General features: G+C 42.0%; 1 protein-coding gene across 4 annotated transcripts in view; it reads right to left on the reverse strand.

The window, feature by feature from the left end:
* Positions 1–26161, reverse strand: part of CTPS2 (CTP synthase 2) — a 305004-nt gene that overhangs the window by 236895 nt on the left and 41948 nt on the right. For all 4 annotated transcript variants that reach the window (XR_005777445.1, XM_040423329.1, XM_040423328.1 and 1 more), the window contains exons 7-8: positions 11895–11978; positions 6786–6866 (exon numbers count right to left, since the gene is read on the reverse strand). Coding sequence is in view for 3 of the 4 variants with exons in the window: in XM_040423329.1 (XP_040279263.1) it covers positions 6786–6866; positions 11895–11978 (165 nt within the window). In the remaining variant the exon portion in view is untranslated. The remainder of the gene's footprint in view (positions 1–6785; positions 6867–11894; positions 11979–26161) is intronic.

Below are 26161 nucleotides of genomic sequence, written 5' to 3' on the forward strand. Positions count from 1 at the left end.
TCACAAATGGCACCCTTACAAACTCCAGCTACTGCAGCATCTCAACGAGGATGACCCAGATCGGCGCACTAAATTTGCAGAATGGGCAAAACAAAAATTGGAACAGGACCCTCAGTTTACGCAGAAGATTTTGTTCAGTGATGAGGCAAACTTTTATGTGAATGGTGAAGTTAACAAACAAAACCACCGCTATTGGTCTGACACTAACCCACATTGGATAGATCCCTCCAAGACTGTTGGAACAAAAAAATTGATGGTATGGTGTGGTATATGGGGTACAAAGATAGTGGGGCCATTCTTCATCAACGGAAACCTCAAGGCCACTGGATATGCGAAATTGCTACATGATGATGTGTTTCCCTCTTTATGCACTGAAGCTGGCACGTTCCCTGAGTTTTTCCAGCAAGATGGTGCACCACCACATTATGGGTGTCAGGTCTGAGCATTCCTAGATGAACAGTTTCCTGGAAAGTGGATTGGTCGTCGTGGGCCAGTTGAATGGCCCCCAAGGTCTCCCGATCTGACCCCCTTAGACTTTTATCTTTGGGGTCATCTGAAGGCAATTGTCTATGCTGTGAAGATACGAGATGTGCAGCACCTGAAACTACAGATACTGGAAGCCTGTGCTAGCATTTCTCCTGCGGTGTTGCTATCCGTGTGTGAAGAGTGGGAGAAGAGGGTTGCATTGACAATCCAACACAATGGGCAGCACATTGAACACATTTTATAAGTGGTCAGAAACTTGTAAATAACTCATGAAAGAATAAAGTTACGTTAAAACCAAGCACACCATTGTTTTTCGTGTGAAATTCCCAATAAGTTTGATGTGTCACTTGACCCTCTTCCTATTGAAAAAACAAAAGTTGGATTCAAAATGGCCGACTTTAAAATGGCCGCCATGGTCACCACCCATCTTGAAAAGTTTCCCCCCTCAGATATACTAATGTGCCACAAACAGGAAGTTAATATCACCAACCATTCCCATTTTATTAAGGTGTATCCATATAAATGGCCCACCCTGTATTTAGTGACAGATCCGTTTTTTTTCCGTTTTGATTTCACACAACTGCATCCTAACAGAACGGAGGCAAAATCAAAACGCATCCATTTATCTCCTCTGCCGGATCTCATTACCGGAATTAACAACGCAAGTGTTAAAGTAGCCTAATTGAATCCATTGGCAAATTCAGTCATCATCACGTAATAAAGAAATCTTTATCACCACTGACTCTAATTATTTCCCATCTAGACTACTGTAACTCACTAGTGAAAAAACTGTCTCCACTTCAATCAACCAGGAATTCAGCAGCCAGGTTGATTTTCTGCCCATTGGTTATGCTCTCTGTTGATCTTTCAATAGGTTACCAGCTTCTTGTAGAACAAAGGGGTTTTCCAGGACCTCCGGATAGGCCATCACTGTCAGATTGCCAGAAGTCTGACACATGCCCCCTGAGTTGCAGCAGAAAGGATATGTCCCCTGAATTGTGGCAGAAAGTACACGCCCCTGAGCTGCCAGCCTGAACTATATCTAGCAGAACAACTGGAAAAATGAATGGGGAGACCTCTGGATCCATGTGAGGTACAGGGCTGGTTCTAGCTTTGTTACAAAGAGATTGTCATGTTCTATATGCTGTCTGATTTTTATTTATTTTTATTATTATTAATGGGGTAACCTATTTAGGGACAAATTGTAAACCATTACGAATGATAAAGATATTATGTAATACATATCTGTAAGTCATACAGTGATCTGTTCAAGTACCATCAGCCTAAAAAAAGATACAACTTTATTTTTCATGTAGACTTTCTTCTATTTTCAAAGACTATCTGACTTTCAGCCATGACCTACAACTCTCATTATCCCTTTCTTAAACCCCCCCTTCCCCCCATCTACAAGACTTCAATTCTGTGGAACTCACTGCTTGGACCATCAGATTTGCTCCTAACATTCCCAGTTTTAAGTTTTCCTGGAAAAAAAGAGGTCTATGTCACAGAATCATAGTCCACGGCCCCTACACAACCTGACCTGGTCACAAATATTTCCACTCCACCGTGTCCTCAACTAGCTATCCTTGTGCTGGCTCCAATACTGGATGGTGACAGGTTCATGCAGCTCTATCTGTATTCCCCATGTCTCACTCCTCCGAACCCATTCACATTGTCAGCTTTCATGGGCAGGCACAGCTCTCCTTTTGTCTCTTTGTTCATTCTGTTTTATTTGCCATTAAACTTGTTTATTACCTTTTGTAAAGTGTTGCACAATACTGTAAGTAAAGGCCGTTATTGGGTGCAATTTTAGATGATTTGGAGTAATAAGGCTTATTATGACTTATTAATGGATTGCATGCTATTTAAGGCAAGTTAAGTTCAAAAAGCCATTAAACCCACCAGGGCTGACCAAAATACCAGAAACATTACATGGTAAGCAGCTCTAATCTGTTAAAAGAGAATGCATTAGAAAATGACATATTATTTAAAGTTTTAAACCAGTGATGCCCAACCTACGGCCCGCGGGCCACATCCGGCCAGCGAAGCTGTATAATGCGGCCCGCGCACTGACGGGAGGCGGAGCTTGCGCTCAGTTGAAGAAGAAGGGACACGCCTGGGCCGCAGTACAATTATTTTCTGCAGCGACTGGAGACCCCCATCCCCCCACACCCCTGGGTACAGACCTCATCAGAGCACGTCTGAGAAGGATGAGTACGAGTCAGAAGGGAGCAGGAGGTAGATGTGACTGCCGAGGTGTGGTAGTGGTGGGAAGTCTGGTGCCCGTGTGGGCCGTCTGGGTTGCTTCTCAGGAAGCGCTCCTCACCAGCTCTAATAAGGGAGAGATATGTGCCCCTTCACAGTAATAATGCTCCCATGTGCCCCTTCACAGTAATAATGCTCCCATGTGCCCCTTCACAGTAATAAAGCTCCCATGTGCCCCTTCACAGTAATAATGCTCCCATGTGCCCCTTCAGTAATAAAGCTGCCATGTGCCCCTTCACGTAATAAAGCTCCCATGTGCCCCTTCACAGTAATAATGCTCCCATGTGCCCCTTCAGTAATAAAGCTGCCATGTGCCCCTTCACAGTAATAAAGCTGCCATGTGCCCCTTCACAGTAATAATGCTCCCATGTGCCCCTTCACAGTAATAATGCTCCCATGTGCCCCTTCACAGTAATAAAGCTCCCATGTGCCCCTTCACAGTAATAATGCTCCCATGTGCCCCTTCACAGTAATAATGCTCCCATGTGCCCCTTCAGTAATAATGCTCCCATGTGCCCCTTCAGTAATAAAGCTGCCATGTGCCCCTTCACAGTAATAAAGCTCCCATGTGCCCCTTCACAGTAATAATGCTCCCATGTGCCCCTTCAGTAATAAAGCTCCCATGTGCCCCTTCACAGTAATAATGCTCCCATGTGCCCCTTCACAGTAATAATGCTCCCATGTGCCCCTTCAGTAATAATGCTCCCATGTGCCCCTTCAGTAATAAAGCTGGCATGTGCCCCTTCACAGTAATAAAGCTCCCATGTGCCCCTTCACAGTAATAATGCTCCCATGTGCCCCTTCACAGTAATAATGCTCCCATGTGCCCCTTCAGTAATAAAGCTCCCATGTGCCCCTTCACAGTAATAATGCTCCCATGTGCCCCTTCACAGTAATAAAGTTGCCATGTGCCCCTTCACAGTAATAATGCTCCCATGTGCCCCTTCACAGTAATAATGCTCCCATGTGCCCCTTCACAGTAATAAAGCTCCCATGTGCCCCTTCACAGTAATAAAGCTCCCATGTGCCCCTTCACAGTAATAATGCCCACATGAGCCCCTTCACAGTAATAATGCTCCCATGTGCCCCTTCGCAGTAATAATGCCCACATGTGCCCCCTCACAGTAATAATGCCCAGATTTGTGCCTCCTTCACAGTCGTAATGCCCAGATATGTGGAAAGTGATTGTACATGAGCCTTCTTTTACTAAGTCTGGTGCCTGTGTGGGCCGTCTGGGTTGCTCCTCACCAACTTAGCAATATTAATGAGGGAGAGAGAACTCATAATGCTGCACCCAAAGGCTTATGATTTCTTTTTAATACTGTGTTATCTAAATTACTACAATAATTTCCTTTTTAATGATTGCTTTTCTTTCTGGCAAAGCTACCTGGTTCTGGCCCGTGAAATTAATTCCATGTCTAGTGCGGCCCCCGGATGAAAAATGGTTGGACACCACTGTTTTAAACCATGTTTCAAGGAATATATTTTTCTTTAATTGATGCTTTTTATGAATTTCCCGTCTCTATACACAAACAAATTAAAATATGATAGTTTATAGTTTGCACAAGATAATTACCTACTGTTTAAATCACATGTTTATGTTAACATTTTTGGTTATTTTTTTATTTTGCCATGACACTATTTATCTTGAATAACTAAGTTCTGCAGTTCTCACACTGGCCACTAGGCCTAAAATATAATAAGATTTCCTATCTTTTGAGAGCAGCCACCGTGGGCCACAGACACAGTGGTCTGGAGCTGACCCCAGTGACATCTATGGGAGAGTTTTCTAGACATGCTCTGTGACCTGTGCAGAGGTCAGGAGGAAATAGGTTAGGCCTCGTTCACAACTCCGTCAAGCAGATCCGGGTGCCTGATGTAGCACAAATGCCAGCTGTCGGCAGGACCAAAAACCGCTGCAGGCAGTGTGGTTTCATACTACATCTTTTTTCCAAAAATGCTATGCATTTTATCAGCACTGATTTTTGGAGGGGGGACAAAATAAATGCCATGACCAGGTGGTAAACACCCTACAAACACAGCTTTTTATGCAGCATGTTTTTAGACATTTTCCTATACACTGTAATATAGGAGGGGGGGATATAAGAAATTGTTGCGTAACTAAAAAATAAAAAGCCCACACCAGAAAATGCTTGTGAAAAATGGCTCCGAATCTGCTCAATAATTTTCACCATTTTTTGAACAGTTCCAAAATACAAATCTATGGCATACATTAGTTTACATTTGAACAAAATGTAAAAAAGAAATTCAAAAAAGCAAAAAATACAAATGTATAGTGATAGTCAAAGGTGCCCCCATAGTAGTCTAACTGCAGCTGCCCCCATATTTGTCCACCAAAAGGCATTCCTAAAGGTGTCTAGCCACAGGTGCCCCTATAACTGCCACACAGTCTCCCATAATTGCCAGCCACCGCCCCCTATATTTGGCAAACACAACCCTTTCCTATAATTGCCAGCCATATCCCCCCAATAATTACCAGTTACAGTTTCCCTCCCCAGGGTGACAAGCTGCCTCCCTCTGCCATCCTATCTCCTCCTCTTTCAGTGTGGGGGAAGTGAACATTGTCCGTTCACTGTACTATATTAGCAAATACATCATTTCCCTCAATATCACAAGAAGCCTATCTATGTTTTTGAAATGTAGGAGGAAATTAACCTCCTAACAGTCATGTTAAAATTGGAAAAACCCTAAAAAAATTCACTTTTTTATTGTAGATTTTTAATGTGTTTCTGCAGTAAATCTTGTTAACGCACAACTCAGGGAAGACTATTGAATTTTTAACCCAGTGACAATTTATGGACCAATAATATTTCCCCTCTTTTATTTTGCAGGATTAGTTGTAGTTTTTGTTAGGAACCATTATGGGGTATATATAGTGTATTAAATAACTTTTATTATTTTATTTTTAGGGGGAAAGAAAAAACAGCAATTTTTACATTATTTTGTGGAATTTATTTAAGTCGTTCACTGTGTAGTAAAAATAGAAACTTTATTATGCGGGTCAGTATTCTGATGATAATGCCACATTTCTATATATATTTTTTTTAAGTTTGTCTCTTTTCCTCCTGCAAGCTGTCAGCTCTGCAACTGCTCCCCCTTCTCGGCTTTAGCTGTTCATATCTCTGGTAGCAGATAGAGATATGGGCTTTATATTGTTTGAAAGCTGACATTCCAAGCCAATACCAGAATGACAGCAATATCTTCAGTACATGGGAAGATATCACTGTTCGGGAAATCGGGATGCAGTGAATACAGCTGAAAGTAAATGCAGGTTTTACCCACGATTATTCCCCACTCGATTTCTAACAGTGATATCTCCTGTTTATCTTGGAATAATGCTGTCATTTTGGTCTAGAAAATGAAGACTCCTGTACTCCACTGAATTGCTTCAAGTGTTGTATTTTATTAAGCGCTATGAATGGCGCCATTCCTATAGGGAAGTTGCCCAGTTTAAAATAGCGCTGACAAGGGCCGTAGAGCACAGCATAACAGGACCATTTTGGTTCCTTCATTCCAATTGCCAAAAGGCTGCGGGTTCTTTATCCCTCTTTTATTTTCTTCACTCAATGCGGCTCATCCAGTGTTCTGAATAAGGCTAAATGCCGAAAACGTTTATATTTCATTTGAACTGGAAATCCGCTTGCTTAATAAAATACACTTGAAGCAATTCAGTGGAGTACAGGAGTCTTCATTTTCTATTGCAACCCGGCCTGGGAACCGTCTCCTGGTACCTGCGTATCCACCCAATTGGAGTGTCGCCCAACCTGATGCCAGTCATTTTGGTCTTGTATGTAAAACTGGAATGTCATCTTTCAAACAAGACCAGTTGCATGCTTCTTGTGCTACTATTCAGGAGATATCAGCAGCTAAAGCAGCCCTCCCTCTTCTACTTCTGCCTGAGCTGAGCTCGGGCAGAACAGTGAGGTGGTTAAAGAACCTTGAGCAAACCCAGCCAGTGGAAAAGACGTGACCGTAAACTCTAATGTGAGATAATCATGGAATAAATAACTGACCTGTTCGGGTTCCACATGACAGAACATTGAAATCTTCTGTTTCACAGCCATCTCAATGGGTTTGGTACTCCTACACACAATCTGTGAAAAAAGATTAACAGTCAGAGTTCCCCACGTGTCCAAAGAAATCCATACAGACACTTTGTGAAAACGATGAGCATCTACCCAAAGTTTATCTCTGCAGGCACAGTCATTGCTGGGCTACTGCTACAGGATTAAGGGTCCATTCACACGTCCGTAAGTGTTTTGCGGATCCGCAAATTGTGGATCCGCAAAACACGAACACCTGCAATGTGCGATCCGCAATTTGCGGACCGCACATCACAGACACTATAATAGAAAATGCCTCTTCTGGTCCGCAATTGCGGACAAGAATAGGACATGTTCTATTTTTTCAGGAACGGAATTGCGGATCCTGAAAAAACGGATCCTGAAAATGCGGATTCGCATTCGTTCCAGCCCCATTGAAAGTGAATGGGTCCGCAAATTGCGGAACAAATGCGGACCCAAATTACGGACGTGTGAATGGACCCTAATAGTCCTTTAGAGTCCTCTGTTGTAGAGACCTGCCTGGTCACCTTCTATCCTTCAGTCAGTCATCAGTACATCCTGCCAACACCTTTGCCCCTATACTTGTTTTTCTCAGTGTAATGTGGGTAAGGGCAGGAGGACAGCAAGTGGCATTTATCATGTAGAGAAAGTTAATACAAGGCTCTTACTAATGTACTGTGATTGTCCATATTGCCTCCTTTGCTGGCTGGATTCATTTTTCCATCACATTACACACTGCTTGTTTGCATGGTTATGACCACCCTGTAATCCATCAGTGGTGGTCGTACTTGCACACTATAGGAAAAAATGTTGGCCTCTCTGGTGACCGGGACTGAGGGAGCGCACATAGGCTGGTACTTTTTTATAATATGCAAGCACGACCACCGCTGCTAGACTGGAAATGGGCAGTGTATAATGTGATAGAAAAATGAATCCAGCCAGCAATGGAGGCAATATGGACAATCACAATACATTAGTAAGTGCCTTGTATTTACTTTCTCTAGAGGATAAATGCTAAGTGACAAAACCCCTTTAAGTCATAAAAATAGCCTTCAAAGACATTTGCAAAAAAGGCTACCTTGAGCCATGTTACTTTAATTTAAGGGGCTGTCCATGAAACAGCTACAATGGTATAAAATAAAAAGAGTAATAATCACCAAAGTCTGGATACCACATACGTCGTGTACACACTGGGGTCAGGTAAACAGAGACCAGTACGGATCCCGGAAGTGTAATAGGGAACAGCAGTATACTGAGAAAACATTACGCTACTTCTTTTGTTATTTTATACCATTGTAATCTTTGGAATTTCTAAAACAATGTCATGGAGATAGAAAACTCCTTTAACCCCATGCCGCAAATGGACATAACTGTACATCCACTTTAACAGCGCCTTACCGCAAATGTACGTACAGTTCTGTTCATAGGAAGACTTTGAAGAACCAAGTATACACCACCTGCAGTGGGCGCTGGATTTAATATATCTGGGCACCGCCGTAAAAGCCAGGGTCGGAGTTAACTCTGATCTTAGCTGTTTAAAGGGGTTTTCCCAAATTTTTATACTGATAATCTATACCCTGGACCCCCGCCAATCAGCTGTTCGAGAAGGCAGTGGTGCTCGCAGTAGCTCCGCGGCTTTCTCACGGCTTTTCCTAGACCAATGACGACACGTTCATCAGTCACGTGGCCTAAACGCAGCTTAGTCCCATTGAAATGAAGGGGGCAGAGGGCGATACCAAGCACAGCCGCTATACAATGTACGACACTCTGCTTGGTAATCACGGAGAAGGCTGTTGCCTTCTCAAACAGCTGATTCGCGAGGGTCCGGGTGTCAGACCCCCACTGATCAGATACTGATGGTCATCAGTAATAAAATGTCGGAAAACCCTTTTAACTGGTAATAACTATCTGCCATAGATATATGCACTAATAGATTGCTTGTCAGTTTGAATGACAGGTAATAATGCTTTGCTATACTGAGTATACCAAACTAATAGAAAAGCAATCAGATGATCACATTGTGAAGTATTGGTACTAAAAAATATGTTTTACCTAGAAAAAAAGTACTTTCATAAAGGGACCAAGCTGTTTTGCTTACATTTTGTACTGAACAACTCCACCGATGCTGGAGCTGCTCATTGCCCAGTGCAAGCCAATAAGTCCTGATATTCACAACCTCAAGGCTCGCCCCGACCCAGTGCTAATTTACATAATTCTTCCTACAGCAATCAGGGGGCAATCATGGTATCACCCGAATTGCAACAACACATAGAATAAAGTTAACATTTCATTTAAATTGCACAGTACTGTAGGAGAAACATGCAAAAAACAACATATGTACCCCAAAATGGCTCTATTAAAAATATGACTTGTCCTCCAAAAACAAAACATATGCAGCTATATTAATGACAAGATGTTTTGGCTCTTGGACATTTTTTTTCTATGAAATGTGGTTTTATTGTGCAAGAGTAGTAAATAGCTCAAAAATACTATACATATTTGTTATTGGGGGCATCCATAGAATAAAGGTGACATGTTATTTACTGTACAGTCGTGGCCAAAAGTTTTGAGAATTACATAAATATTGGAAATTGGAAAAGTTGCTGCTTAAGTTTTTATAATAGCAATTTGCATATACTCCAGAATGTTATGAAGAGTGATCAGATGAATTGCATAGTCCTTCTTTGCCATGAAAATTAACCTAATCCCCAAAAAAACTTTCCACTGCATTTCATTGCTGTCATTAAAGGACCTGCTGAGATCATTTCAGTAATCGTCTTGTTAACTCAGGTGAGAATGTTGACGAGCACAAGGCTGGAGATCATTATGTCAGGCTGATTGGGTTAAAATGGCAGACTTGACATGTTAAAAGTAGGGTGATGCTTGAAATCATTGTTCTTCCATTGTTAACCATGGTGACCTGCAAAGAAACGCGTGCAGCCATCATTGCGTTGCATAAAAATGGCTTCACAGGCAAGGATATTGTGGCTACTAAGATTGCACCTCAATCAACAATTTATAGGATCATCAAGAACTTCAAGGAAAGAGGTTCAATTCTTGTTAAGAAGGCTTCAGGGCGTCCAAGAAAGTCCAGCAAGCGCCAGGATCGTCTCCTAAACAGGATTCAGCTGCGGGATCGGAGTGCCACCAGTGCAGAGCTTGCTCAGGAATGGCAGCAGGCAGGTGTGAGCACATCTGCACACACAGTGAGGCGAAGACTTTTGGAAGATGGCCTGGTGTCAAGAAGGCCAGCAAAGAAGCCACTTCTCTCCAAAAAAAACATCAGGGACAGATTGATCTTCTGCAGAAAGTTTGGTGAATGGACTGCTGAGGACTGGGGCAAAGTCATATTCTCCGATGAAGCCTCTTTCCGATTGTTTGGGGCACCTGGAAAAAGGCTTGTGTCAGAAAAGAAAAGGTGAGCGCTACCATCAGTCCTGTGTCATGCCAACAGTAAAGCATCCTGAGACCATTCATGGGTGGGGTTGCTTCTCATCCGAAGGAGTGGGCTCACTCACAATTTTGCCCAAAAACACAGCCATGAATAAAGAATGGTACCAAAACACCCTCCAACAGCAACTTCTTCCAACAATCCAACAACAGTTTGGTGAAGAACAATGCATTTTCCAGCACGATGGAGCACCGTGCCATCAGGCAAAAGTGATAACTAAGTGGCTCGGGGACCAAAACGTTGACATTTTGGGTCCATGGCCTGGAAACTCCCCAGATCTTAATCCCATTGAGAACTTGTGGTCAATCCTCAAGAGGCGGGTGGACAAACAAAAACCCACTAATTCTGACAAACTCCAAGAAGTGATTATGAAAGAATGGGTTGCTATCAGTTAGGAATTGGCCCAGAAGTTGATTGAGAGCATGCCCAGTCGAATTGCAGAGGTCCTGAAAAAGAAGGGCCAACACTGCAAATACTGACTCTTTGCATAAATGTCATGTAATTGTCGATAAAAGCCTTTGAAACGTATGAAGTGCGTGTAATTATCTTTCACTACATCACAGAAACAACTGAAACAAAGATCTAAAAGCAGTTTATTTGTGTCATTCTCAAAACTTTTGGCCACGACTGTATGCTGCAATGAGAATGGCAAAAAAAATTATAACGCTAAAATACTAAGGAGAAATTGTTAGTAGTTATTTTTTTTTCTTTTCCCCAAGGAAAGAGATAAAAGTTAGTCAAAAACAACTTGGCCCAAAAAAAACAAGCCCTCAATCACTTACCGCATTTTTTGCCCTATAAGACGGAAAAAAAAAACTTCCCCCAAAGTAGTGGGAAAATGTCAGTGAGTCTTATGAGCGCAGTGAAGGCAGAGTTCCACGTGCGGGCTCTGTACTTCCTCGTCTTCCTCAGACGCATGCTGTGCTATGACCTGTGCACAGTGTGAGGACATCAGCGCACTCTGTGACCTCACGCTGTACGACGTCAGATCACAGCACTGTGCGCCAGGAAGAGCAGGAGATGCATCTCAGGACCGGCGGTGGTGTCTGGAACAGGAGAAGTAACTTGATTTATTTTTTTTCTCTGATCTGAGGTGTGATTAACATGAAGTCTTATTCACATTGGGGGCCTGATCTGAGGTCTGACTGGGGCTCATTCACAATGAGAGTCTAATCTGAGGTCTGAATGGGGGTCTTTTTCACATTGAGGATCTGATCTGAGGTCTTATTCACATTGGGGGTCTGATCTGAGGTCTGATTGGGGGTCTTATTAAGGGGTCTGATTTAAGGTCTGATTAACATTGGGGGTTTGGTTGAGGCTCTAAGCTGAGATCTGATTAACATTAGGGGTCTGATTTGAGGTCTAATGAAAAATGTTCCTCCCGTAAAACCTAGGTGCGTCTTATAGGCAGGTGCGGTATGTTTTGGATCTCTGAAGGTGGGTATGAAAAAACAAAAACAAAAAAATCATGACATAATAAAGGCCAAAACTGGCTGTGGCAGCAAGGGGTTAAAAAAGGAATCCAATAAACTGTGATGTCTAGGAAATTTCATAGTTTTACAGATGAACAATTGACACATATCTACTGTAAGATTTACAGGACATACCAAGTCTGGAGATAGGCCCAGACCCCTGAGCGCGCGGACGCTGTTCTGCGTTGGTTTGGTCTTTTGTTCTCCTGTAGCTGTTGGCTACAAAAAATGAAAAAGAAACATTGATTGTTAATGTTATTATGACATAGGCACATTCTCACTTTTACTACCCTGCAGCACATGCTGGAGATAAATAATGCTGCAGCCATTGCTATACCGTTGTTTTAGGCCCCTTGCAGACGAGCGTGTGTCACGCTGCGAGTCCGCAACACAGCTCCCGGCCTGACCTTCCTGCACTGACAGGGGTCACATAGCATTATATTGATTTATGATGTTATGTAACCCTTAGGCCTCTTTCACACAGGCGTCATGGATTTGGGCCGGATAAGATGCGGATGCGGGTGCGTCGTGGGAAAATGCGCGATTTTTCCATGCAAGTGCAAAACATTTTGATTCGTTTTACACGCGCGTGAGAAAAATCGGCATGTCTTCACAGAAGTTCGGGTTTGGGATCGGTGTTGTGTAGATTTTATTATTTTCCCTTATAACCATGTTAATGTTAATGGAAAATAATAGCATTCTTAATACAGAATGCTAAGTAAATTAGGGATGGAGGGGTTAAAAAATAAAAAATAAATAATTTAACTCACCTTAATCCACTTGTTTGCGCAGCCCGGCTTCTCTTCTTTCTTCTTCTTTGCTGTGCGGACCATGTGATGAACGCAGTGACGTCACCACAGGTCCTTTTCCCCCTGCACAGCAAAGAAGAAGACAGAAGAGAAACCGGGCTACGCAAACAAGTGGATTAAGGTGAGTAAAATTATTTATATATAATTTTAACCCCTCCAGCCCTATTTTACTTAGCATTCTGTATTAAGAATGCTATTATTTTTCCTTATAACCATGTTATAAGGGAAAATAATGATCAGGTCCCCATGCCGATCATCTCCTAGCAACCATGCGTAAAAATCGCACCGCATTCGCACTTCATTGCAGATGCTTGCGATTCTCACGCAGCCCCATTCACTCCTATGGGGCCTGCGTTGCGTGAAAAACGCACAAAATAGAGCATGCTGCGATTTTCACTCAACAAACAAGTGATGCGTGAAAATCACCGCTCATGTGCACAGCCCCATAGAAATGAATGGGTCCGGATTCAGTGCGGGTGCAATGCGTTCACCTCACGCATTGCACCCACGCGGAAGTCTCAACCGTGTGAAAGAGGCCTTAGAGTTCTGGAATAACAGCATTATGTCAGTGTCATCTAATACATTCCAGAACTGTAAGGGTTACATAGCATCATAAATCAATATAATGCTATGTGACCCCGTCAGTGCTGGGAGGTCAGGCCGGGAGCTGCGCTGACACACGCTCCTCTGCAAGGGGGCCTTACCCATTACACCGCATGAGCAGCAGTTCCATTATATGTCACCGTTTTAGTTGTTTCTAACATTAAGATAATTTTAATAATATTGAACCAAAGTAGTCACCAGTCACATTCTCCTGCAGCCTTCTTGTCAGTCCATCAGTGGACAGGCTGCAATTTGAATGCTTGTGTCTGCTGTACCATGGACAGGTGCCGTTAAAAGGGTTATTCAGTAATATATAATGATGATAAATCCTCAGGATAAGTCATCATTATCACAATAGCGGTGGTACAAGTCCCGGAACTCATACAACTGTAGTGGAATTGCTTATTTTTCACATAGCCTTCAATGAAAAATAAAAAAGTTATGGTTCTGGGAAGGTCGGGAGAAAGAAATGCAAAAATGGCCGCAGCCTCTTCCTAGGCCACTGACACTCTGCTTGAAACTGCTGGCACCGATGTCAGCACTTTAACCCCTTCCATGCCGCGGTCAATAGGGACCGCTGTATGGAAAGAGTTAACAGGGAGGGAGCTCCCTCCCTTCCCCATCAGGTCGCTGTGCTGCTGTGGCAGCGTCCCGATGGTTACCATGGCAACCGGATGCCTCCACAGACTAAAGGCAGAAGCCTGATCAAGTGTAAAGTCACAATACACTGCAGTACACTATATAGTGTACTGCAGTGTATTATAGAGGCATCAGACCCACTGGATGTTCAAGAAAATGTAAAAAAAAAGTTTAAAAAGTTAAAGAAAAATAAACAAAAACTAATTTCTTCCTATAGCCGCACATTTATAATTGATTAAAAATTTAAAAAATAAAATACACTACACATGTTTGATATCACCACATCCGTAACGACCTGATCTATGAAAGGATCATGTTACTTTCCCCGCACGGTCAATGCCATAAAAAAAATAAAAAAAAGAAAAACTATGATGGAATTGAAATTTTGCCCACCTCATTTCCCAAAACAAGGTATTAAAAGTGATCAAAAAAGTCATATGTACCCCCAAATGGTACCAATCAAACCGTCACCTTATCCCTCAAAAAATGAGCCCCTACATAAGACAATCGCCCAAAAAATATGGCTTTCAGAAAATGGAGACACAAAAATGTTTTTTTTTTCAAAAATGCTTTTATTGTGTAAAACCAAAATAAAAAATAGACACATTAGGTATCGCTGCATCCGTAACGACCTCCTATATAAAAATATCACATGATCTACACCCTATGGTGAATTCTGTAAAAAACTAAAATAAATAATGTGTCACAACAACTATTTTTTGGTCTACTAAAGTGTAATATTGAATGATCAAAAAATATTATGTAAAATTTGGGACCAATGAAAATGTCAACTTTTCCCACAAAAACGAGCCCCTGCACATGACAATCGGCAGAAAAATAAAAAAAATATGTCTTTCAGAAAATGTTTTTTTTTCCAAAAAATGCTTTATCATGTAAAAGTGAAACAGACAAACAAAGTAGACAAATTTGACATAAGCGCATCCGTAACAACCTGCTATATAAAAATAGCACATAATCTAACTGTCAGATGAACACTGTAAAAAACTAAAAATAAAAACTGTTCCAGAACGGACATTTTTGGTAACCTTGCCTAACAAAAAACGTAATATAGAGCGATTAAAAATCATATGTAACCCAGAATAGTATCAAAAAAACTGTCACCTTATCCCGTAGTTTCCAAAATGGGGTCACTTTTGGGAGCTTCTACTTTAGGGTGCATCAGGGGCGCTTTAAATGGGACATGGTGTCTAAAAACCAGTCCAGCAAAATCTGTTCTCCAAAAACTATACGGCCCTCCTTTTCTTCTACGCCCTGCCGTGTGCCCTTACAGCAGTTTACAACTACATATGGGGTGTTTCTGTAAATCACAGAATCAGGGTAATAGATTTTTAGTTTTGTTTGACTGTTAACCCTTGATGCGTTACAGGAAAAAATAGATTAAAATGGAAAATCTGCCAAAAAAGTGAAATTTAGAAATGTCATCTCCATTTTCTTTTAATTCTTGTGGAATACGTATAAGCAGGATATTGCTGCATTTGTGGGAGGGGAGGCTGATTACAAGGCTATTCATACGTACCTGTGGGCCAGGCTGGCTGATTACTAGGCTATTTATAGACACCTGTGGGTCCAGGCTGACGCCGATTCAGCTGATTTCACCCACCCACCCACACCATCTTACAGTCACTTCACATTAGGGTGGCCCACTTTAGGCTTCCCTTCCACAGCAGTTATGGCATAATTCTACTGCTCGTTGTAGATAGGGTTAGATAGGTTAGGTTCACCTTTCTGATAGCCGATCCGACCACAAATAAAGGGTTAACAAAGTTTGTAAAATCAGTTTTGAATAACTTGAGGGGTGTAGTTTCTAAATTGGGGTCATTTATGGGTTGTTTCCACTATGTAAGCCCCACAAAGTGACTTCAGTACCAAACTGGTCCTTAAAAAAAATGGTTTTGGAAATTTTCTCAAAAATTTTAAGAATTGCTGCTAAAATTCTGAACCTTCTTACGTCCTAAAAAAATAAAATTACATCTACAAAATTATGCCAACATAAAGCAGACATATGGGAAATGCAAAGTAATAACTATTTTGTGTGGTATCACTATCTGCCTCAAAAGCAGAGAAATGAAAATTTTTAAAATGGCATATTTTTCCAAATGTTCGGTAAATTTAGGATATTTTTTTTATAAATAAGGGTAATTTATATTGACTCACATTTACCACTTTAATGAAGTACAATGTGTCACGAGAAAACAATTTCAGAAAGTAAAAGTGTCACATGTCAGATTTCCAAAATTTGGCCTGGTCCTTAAGGTGGAAAAATGTCCTGAAGTGGTTAAAGGGGTTGTGCCATAAACTAGTTTTCACTCTAAGGGGACAAATTTTTTTAGCTGAATTTTGGTGTGGATACCTGCGCCAAAATTTCGCTGAAAACCTGTCGGTGGCTGTATTCTCTCTGCCTCTCATATATCTCAATGTGAGGTACAGCTGAGGACGATGGACCAGCGACTTAAAGCCACAGATGCGCCAAGAAAAGCCTTGATCTGCTGTCCCATCATGCCGTAGGGCAGTATTCACGCCCCTTGTTCTTACCATTGTTCTTACCAATGAGGCTCCCTACGTTCTAAATTATCAGGCTCCAATGCAGGACGTAACCTACAGCAGCTGAAAATCAAAACTGATTTGCCACAGGGCGCAATGGTAGATTAATAACTTTAGAATAAGGCAGTTTGGATAAATGGTGGTATATGGGGACAGTGATATAACGGCAATATCTGTTGGGATACACTTAAATTAATAGTACAACCCCTTTAAATATATCAACATACAGTACAGTATTTGATCTGATGGCCAGAAATAAAAAGATAATCAACAAAAATAGTAAGAACAGCAGGATTTCATTTTTTATTTTATAGAAAACGCTTGTTGATAGTGAGAAGCATTTTTCGAGCAAGGATGCCCCCTAGTGTTACAAAGTGTAGATAGTAGTAGATCTAATTCATCCTCATGCTGCTTTTAACAAATGTACAGATTAATACAAAGGATGCCATTCTTTTCTCGGGTCGGCTACTGTTGCTTGCACTCTCCCTCGCACGTAACAAATGACATATTCTTTTATATAGGTGTTCTAACTTACCAATTGTTCTGATTGTTTATATATGTATACTTTAAAGGGGTTGTCCTTTCTGCTGCAGCTCAGGGGGTGCATCCTTTTAAGGAGGGCACGTCCGTATTCAGGAGCGTGCCCTCTTTTTGCAGATTTATCCCTGGAACTTTATCCCTGGAACGCCGACATCCAGTTAGCCCTTACCAGGGAGTCATTGAGGCCGTGATCAAGGTCTGGGAAGTGGGAAGGACCAAAATGTCGGTCTTGCCAATATTATAGTAACTGGATAGATTAATAAAACTTACAGTCTATAAATTGAGAGTGCCGTGAAATTTATTTAGGATTTTTTCCTATCACTGAGCACCAGGATTGCTCTTTTTCTAAAGAAGTGGAGTGCCAACCAAGTCTTCTGAGTGTGCAGATGAGATGCTGGCTTATTTAATATCCAAGTCATGTCTCAAGGCTTATTTTAAGAGCTGAACATTGACTTATAGGATAGCTGCCTTACATCTGGTGGCATTAGAGGCAGAGCTTGTTAAGAGCTCACTTGCATCCCTTCCCTCCCAGAATTCCAGAGGAGCATGTATGGCCTATAAGTCTCCTCACGCCGATTAAGGTGCTCTCTCCCTAAGGAGAGTTAGTCCCCCCCTTCCCTGTAACTGTTACAGTTGAATCTGTTGAATCTCGGAGCTATGTAGTGTAGTGATGTTACTGAGGTGGACGGAAAAATAAGGAAAAGAACAAACAGCAGGTGGCGCTATACAGATACATTTTATTGAATAACTTGGTGGCTATGCAAAATTTTTGATTACTTGCAATCACAGGAGAATCCAGGTGCTGGTTTTAAAAATGTAGAATTACTTTTACTGAACAACCCCTTTAAGCACTCTGCAGTGATTGAGTAAAACTTCCATACTTTAATTTCGATGATAACACATAAAAGCCATCTCCGGCAATGTCTGCTGCGTGAAGGGTTAATCAGCATAGTGTGTTTGTTCTTTCATATGTAGACACTGATTTAACAAGACAGATCACCCCTGAGGAGGGTGCCATGCAGCAGCGGTATGTGTGAATTTGCACCTTACACATTGCATCCGATAGCACATGGACTCCATCTTTTGATGCATATACAACATATTTTTTGCACATTATGGTCCTGGTTTATCAAGATCAGCATGTGCTTCATTAGTCTTGATGGGCCCTGTGGTGCCAGAGCAGGCTCACAGATTGGGCAGATTTCAGTCATCATTTATGCCAGTTGCTACTAAATATAGTCGCAATGTGGAATAAAAAGTCACAATGTGTATCATTTTTCTTTTCACGTCACATTATATTTGCTTTATTTGCTATATTATTTTTAGTTCGCCCATTTTGAATGTCAAAGGATTTTTCTATACAGTTTATATATCCGTGATTGCAATCAGTGGTATCTTGTGCACCATGCTAATGTATCTGCTGTTTTATGGTGAATGACTAAGAACAAATCCTGTGTGTAGTCTGATCCTGTGGTCATGTATTATTCTACCACTTCAACTCTAAAATACTGAAGCGGCATCTGTCCTTAGGACATTTCTCCCAGAAATGTCAGTGTGAGGAAGTGGCTCAGATTAGATCCAGGCAAGGGCAAAGAGAGGCAGAGGCAAGGGAGGAATACTGTCACCCCCACACCGAACATAGGAGGGAAAAGGAGATAAGGCCTGAAAACTAGGGAAGAACGATGGACACCTCCTAGTGAAAACCCTAATCAAAGCCCTGACTGACTACCAGTATGAACAGACCCTATCTAACCCTAAAGGACCCTAGTACTAATGACGGGAATGAGACATCCTGTTCCTCCAAAAAGAAGGATGAACTAAAGCTAAAAGAAGTCTCCCTAAAGCCTAACACAAAACAACAAAGGAATGCAACACACAGAAAAGCCAAAATACAAAGGGAAAGGTAACACTTAACTTCCAAGAAGCTATGGCAGCACCAGGAACTCAGCAGAGATCCAAACACCAGCTATCCACAGGTCCAACTGAAGCTATAAACCGCACAGCATTGTGGAAGAGACAACTATAAATAGGGAAAGTTAAATGACCACAATAGCAACACCTGGAGGTTAAGGGTGTGGCCAGTACCAGAAGCAACACGGACGCCTATTGATCCACAAGGTAAACATGTCAAATCAAACCAAGTGTTGCCAGTCTCAAAGATCTCCTGCCACTCACTGTCACAGGGACATCCGTATGCCTAGGTACGTCCGTGAAAAATACAGCTCGAACATTCAAAGTAAATTATCTCTGAGCTCTGAACTTGTAGGTCCACAAGCAACAACATGAGAGAAGGTAATAAAAGTCAAAAGGAAGCAGATTTATCATAGCTTAGTGGCGTACTCCGGGTTATGATCACCAGGCGCGCTGTCGGATGCTGCGCCTGATTAATGAAAAGGCTTAGGCCTCGTTATAAATTAAAGGGTTTCTGTCGCCAGAATTAACTTTATTAAACTGGCTGACATTAGCGATGTGCTAATGTCAGCAGACCCTAACTCTCCTAATCTTATGCTTATGGATGCCCCCGTTACTGCACAATTTTAACTTTGATGATATGCTAATTAGTTTCTAGGAGAAGGGGGGGCGTTGCTCCTGCTTCTAGAGGCTCCGTTCGCCAACCTCAATCCTTGATTGACAGGGCCAGCGTTTGTCCTCTCCTACCGGCCGTGTGTGCGGGATAAATCTCGTGCCTGCACAGTTCCCAGCACACAGGGCCGGCAGGAGGAGACGAACGCTGCCTGGCCCTGTCAATCAAGGACGGCAGGGCGTGACTTGGTGGGCGAATAAGGCCTCTAGGAGCAGGAGCAACGCCCCCCTGCTCCTAGAGTCTAATTAGCATATCATCAAAGTTAAAATTGTGCAGTAACGGGGGCATCCATAAGCATAAGATTAAGAGAGTTAGGGTCTGCTGACGTTAGCACATCGCTAATGTCAGCCAGTTTAATAAAGTAAATTCTGGCGACAGAAACCCTTTAAGCACAGCATCCGGCAGTCCAATCTGGTGGCTGGCATAGATTTCAGCATTCTTCTGGCATAGAAGATGATATGCTTTTTCATAAATCAGGAGCAGCATCCGGCAGTCCGTGCGCCTGAACTGAAAAGATTCCAGTGTCCTTCTACACCAGAAGACTGACATGAAAGATAATAAATGTGCCCCCCCTCCAGCCTTACCACGCCCCCTTTTTGGAAGAGTAATGGCACTTGTGCAAAAATTTTGCGCAAGTGCCGTTAAAAAGTCACAAATGTGTAGCTTGCAACTTTTTCACGCGACAAAAGTGGCGCACCTACCATATTTTTCACCCTATAAGATGCGTTTTTCCCCCCAAAGTTCGTCTTAAGGGGCGAATACTAATGAACGCTTCCATTATGGAAACGCTCATTAGTACAAGAGGATCAGTAAGCAATGAATCCAGTGCTCCTCGTGCAGGCTCTGCTCTGTGACCTGTGCTTTTCCTCCTCTAAAACCTAAGTGTGTCTTATGGGCAGGTGGGTCTTATATGGCAAAAATACGGTAAATGCTAAACTCTGTCCATAGTGTAACCTCAACTTCTCCAATTAAACAGAAAAGTATCTAAAATATCTCTTTTTCGTGACCTGTTACCGACCGATCCTGACACGTCTAACAAACCAGTATGATTAGTGAATGAACCAGCATGGATAGTCTGTTTTTTCAGCTTTTTGTATACCCTAAAGATTTCATTTATTTTCCTTTCTGGCTATAAGATCAATATACCCTCACACTCAAAGAAGCTTACGTTTAAATTTAATAGCTTTTTGTGCCCGAGACTGTGTTGTAGGAGTTGTAGTCTCGGCGTACCTATCACTAAGGTAAATTGATTGTTCCATCCGTCAGAAAACAGCCACAGACGGTCTACTCTAGACTTTATTTATTGTGAATGTAAAGGACTAAACAGCGTGTTCTTCAAATAAACAAGCGAGGGTTCGGAATTATGTACACGTTAGGCTACTTTCACACTGGCGTTTCTGGGTCCGCTTGTCAGATCCGTTTCAGGGCTCTCACAAGCGGCCCAAAACGGATCAGTTCAGCCCCAATGCATTCTGAATGGATAAGGATCCGTTCAGAATGCATCAGTTTGGCTGCGTTTGGTCTCCGTTGCGTTTTTAAATGGTCACTAAAACACAGCTTGCAGCGTTTTTGTGACCGTCTGACTATGCGGAGCCTAACGGATCCGTCATGACTTACAAGTAAGTCAATGGGGACGGATCCGTTTTTCACTGACACAATATGGTGCAATTGAAAACGCATCCGTCCCTCATTGACTTTCAATGTAAGTCAGGACGGATCCGTTTTGACTTTTTTTTTTTTTTTTATGAATAATGCAAACGGGTCCGTTATTAAAAGATACAAGCGTTTGCATTATTGGTACGGATCCGTCTGTGCGGATACAAGAAGGATCTGCACCAAACCCGAGTGTGAAAGTAGCTTTACGTGTGATACATTGCAGCGACTCTCCAGCGCAGCACCATCGTCTTTACTTTTATCTTGCACTTTGACAAGCCTGCTCTTAGTTTTCCCTTGTAGTCCCCATATTTAAAATGTCTTATTTTTTTGTGGTACTAGTCTGACATTTATTGTTACACAACCAATTGTAGTTGGTCAAACTATAATGAAACCATATGGCTAAACCCTTAAATAACTAATAGACTTCACAATTAAATGGGTAGCTTATTTGAATTTTAAAACATAACATTTATTAATGTTTGTAGATAAAATAATGGGCCCTACTAAACTTGACAATACTAAATAGTTGCCACTAGTTACACTATTCTCCTATAAAAAATGGGCGGAGATGGGAAGGGACCAAAAAGGGACAGTGTTAAAGTAACCAGATAGGGTGAAGGGTAGCCAGGTACCAAGGTAGAAAGACACAGCGCTGGGTCAATATCCCTAGACAGCCCTGTCTCTCACTATATCCTCCCTCCTATCTGCCACAGTATCCCTATTTGCACCCTCCCTAGTTGTGGACTGCCCAGCTTTGCCCGATAGCCAGAATATGGTCCTAAAGATGGTATCCTTAACCACAAGGGGAAAGGAAGGGAAAGCTGGCAAAAGGTGAGTATGCTGAAACAAGAACAGGCAAATTAACGATGTAGCGTTACCTGTGATGCCTCAGCAGATTCATGCACAATAAAATATAATCATAAATCATGAATTACCAAGAATGTAAATATTCATATACTATATATGACAGATAATGTATACATCTGTGGTCTACAAAATATCATGTTAATGTGATAAAATAAGACTGGAAAATGTTAATAAAGAAACATCTGATTTAAGAATGTAAATATTCAACTGGTAGCAACGTCCCGACGCGTTTCCTCAGTGCAACCTGATTCGTCAGGGGACAAATAGATTATATCGAAAGAGCCCCTCAGTTGGGCTCAGTCATTCAGACAAAACAGAGGGGTCATAGAGAGCACACTATACCATACTCAATAAGCCTATACAGTCTCCCTGATAATGGACAACTGTGCAGCAAATAGAGAGTATAGGTGGGTTATTATGTGGCCTCAATTTAGCCGAACGTTGTAGTAATAAAGGCAAAAATCACCCTCTATTTTGCATGGCCTGTGGTAGTTCCTGCTATTTAAATTCAATAGTGTATAGTGTATTCAGTGTTCAATACACACCAGTATCCAGGTTAGAGTGTCTAAGACTGGAAATTAAATCAGGAATAACCAGAGGTCACCAGTCTCTATTTAGACAAGGTAATACTTGTCAGTAGGACTACAATCCAAGCCTAGCAAACCAATGGTAGTATATTCATGAATGCATCACATTAGCTGGAGGTATCTATTCAGAATACCTCCAATGATAGATGCATCACGTCAGTTGATAGTATCTACTTAGTATACATTGTAGCCGATCTCCCACTAGTCATGTCATTAGCGGACATTAAAAGTCGGCGCAACGTTGCTCATCAAGTGCTTATGTCAATCTGATATACAAGCATCAAGAAATAAGCGGCTTATCTGTCCAGTCGTGATGGTAACTGTCTCCAGATGGGAATGGATGGAGGTTGCTCCCTGGCGTCCCGCGTGTAGCAGTGGCAATGAGGCCATATTCGCGGGTCATTTAAAAAGCCGAGAAGCCCCGCCTCCAGTCAACGCCCCCTCGTTGTCAGATCGCGTCATAGTCACGTGATACATCGGCTGTTCCGCCCATAGTCACGTGCTTCTACTCCTTTCTATGACGCCTAGTGTGGAAGCAACTTCCTGCTGCCAGGCAACCAAGACGACGCGTTACTTACAATAATAAAGTAGAGGTCCGTTCATATTTCAGTGGTCTGTCGGGGCGCCGCCTTCCCCTGTTATGTTGCAGGCGGCCTGTAGTCTCCACTACATATATTTGAGGTGCGTGTTTAAATGAGATGCAGAGATGGGGTCAAAGGGCAAATAAGCTCAACCTCTGCTCCCATAGAGATAAAGAATGTTTTCCATTGGTCCGCTAGGTCTGCGGTTTGCCTAATGGAATATTAGAGTTTTTAAGGTGATTCCTTAGATAGCTGTCGTTTTTAATTGATTGCTTCAGCGCAACCCTATTTAAAGATGCCTCTTTCCATAAGATCCCAATAGGGTTTTTTTTTCTGATCTCATTCAATATGTCGCTCCGACGGAGTCATTCTTAAGAACAAATACATATTTTTAATGTTAAATGTATGTTATTACTTCCATCCTACCCACATACTCACGGGGTAATTACGAGGGCGACCGGACGCCATTACTGAGATACAGAGTAGTATGTCACGGTTCAATGTAGCAACCAAATTACAATTGTTCATTTAGGCCTAAATGAACAATTGTAATTTGGTTGCTACATTGAACCGTGACATACTACTCTGTATCTCAGTAATGGCGTCCGGTCGCCCTCGTAATTACCCCGTGAGTATGTGGGTAGGATGGAAGTAATAACATACATTTAACATTAAAAATATGTATTTGTTCTTAAGAATGACTCCGTCGGAGCGACATATTGAATGAGATCAGAAAAAAAAACCCTATTGGGATCTTATGGAAAGAGGCATCTTTAAATAGGGTTGCGCTGAAGCAATCAATTAAAAACGACAGCTATCTAAGGAATCACCTTAAAAACTCTAATATTCCATTAGGCAAACCGCAGACCTAGCGGACCAATGGAAAACATTCTTTATCTCTATGGGAGCAGAGGTTGAGCTTATTTGCCCTTTGACCCCATCTCTGCATCTCATTTAAACACGCACCTCAAATATATGTAGTGGAGACTACAGGCCGCCTGCAACATAACAGGGGAAGGCGGCGCCCCGACAGACCACTGAAATATGAACGGACCTCTACTTTATTATTGTAAGTAACGCGTCGTCTTGGTTGCCTGGCAGCAGGAAGTTGCTTCCACACTAGGCGTCATAGAAAGGAGTAGAAGCACGTGACTATGGGCGGAACAGCCGATGTATCACGTGACTATGACGCGATCTGACAACGAGGGGGCGTTGACTGGAGGCGGGGCTTCTCGGCTTTTTAAATGACCCGCGAATATGGCCTCATTGCCACTGCTACACGCGGGACGCCAGGGAGCAACCTCCATCCATTCCCATCTGGAGACAGTTACCATCACGACTGGACAGATAAGCCGCTTATTTCTTGATGCTTGTATATCAGATTGACATAAGCACTTGATGAGCAACGTTGCGCCGACTTTTAATGTCCGCTAATGACATGACTAGTGGGAGATCGGCTACAATGTATACTAAGTAGATACTATCAACTGACGTGATGCATCTATCATTGGAGGTATTCTGAATAGATACCTCCAGCTAATGTGATGCATTCATGAATATACTACCATTGGTTTGCTAGGCTTGGATTGTAGTCCTACTGACAAGTATTACCTTGTCTAAATAGAGACTGGTGACCTCTGGTTATTCCTGATTTAATTTCCAGTCTTAGACACTCTAACCTGGATACTGGTGTGTATTGAACACTGAATACACTATACACTATTGAATTTAAATAGCAGGAACTACCACAGGCCATGCAAAATAGAGGGTGATTTTTGCCTTTATTACTACAACGTTCGGCTAAATTGAGGCCACATAATAACCCACCTATACTCTCTATTTGCTGCACAGTTGTCCATTATCAGGGAGACTGTATAGGCTTATTGAGTATGGTATAGTGTGCTCTCTATGACCCCTCTGTTTTGTCTGAATGACTGAGCCCAACTGAGGGGCTCTTTCGATATAATCTATTTGTCCCCTGACGAATCAGGTTGCACTGAGGAAACGCGTCGGGACGTTGCTACCAGTTGAATATTTACATTCTTAAATCAGATGTTTCTTTATTAACATTTTCCAGTCTTATTTTATCACATTAACATGATATTTTGTAGACCACAGATGTATACATTATCTGTCATATATAGTATATGAATATTTACATTCTTGGTAATTCATGATTTATGATTATATTTTATTGTGCATGAATCTGCTGAGGCATCACAGGTAACGCTACATCGTTAATTTGCCTGTTCTTGTTTCAGCATACTCACCTTTTGCCAGCTTTCCCTTCCTTTCCCCTTGTGGTTAAGGATACCATCTTTAGGACCATATTCTGGCTATCGGGCAAAGCTGGGCAGTCCACAACTAGGGAGGGTGCAAATAGGGATACTGTGGCAGATAGGAGGGAGGATATAGTGAGAGACAGGGCTGTCTAGGGATATTGACCCAGCGCTGTGTCTTTCTACCTTGGTACCTGGCTACCCTTCACCCTATCTGGTTACTTTAACACTGTCCCTTTTTGGTCCCTTCCCATCTCCGCCCATTTTTTATAGGAGAATAGTGTAACTAGTGGCAACTATTTAGTATTGTCAAGTTTAGTAGGGCCCATTATTTTATCTACAAACATTAATAAATGTTATGTTTTAAAATTCAAATAAGCTACCCATTTAATTGTGAAGTCTACTAGTCTGACATTATCTTCACACAGATGAACAGAGAGACAAAAGCTGCAGATTGAAGTAAATTACAGTTTCCACAAATTAGGATCGGATAGCTTTATACTGTATGCCAGGCATGCTCAACCTGCGGCCCTCCAGCTGTTGCAAAACTACAACTCCCAGCATGCCCAAACAGTCTACAGCTATCAGCATATAGCAGGGAATTGTGGGAGTTGTAGTTTTACAACAGCTGGAGGGCCGCAGGTTGAGCATGCATGCTGTATGCAATTAGCTGCAAGAAAAACATGAATTTTATA

Source organism: Bufo bufo, chromosome 3 (genome assembly GCF_905171765.1).
Source record: "Bufo bufo chromosome 3, aBufBuf1.1, whole genome shotgun sequence".
Classification (NCBI taxonomy): Eukaryota; Metazoa; Chordata; class Amphibia; order Anura; family Bufonidae; genus Bufo; species Bufo bufo.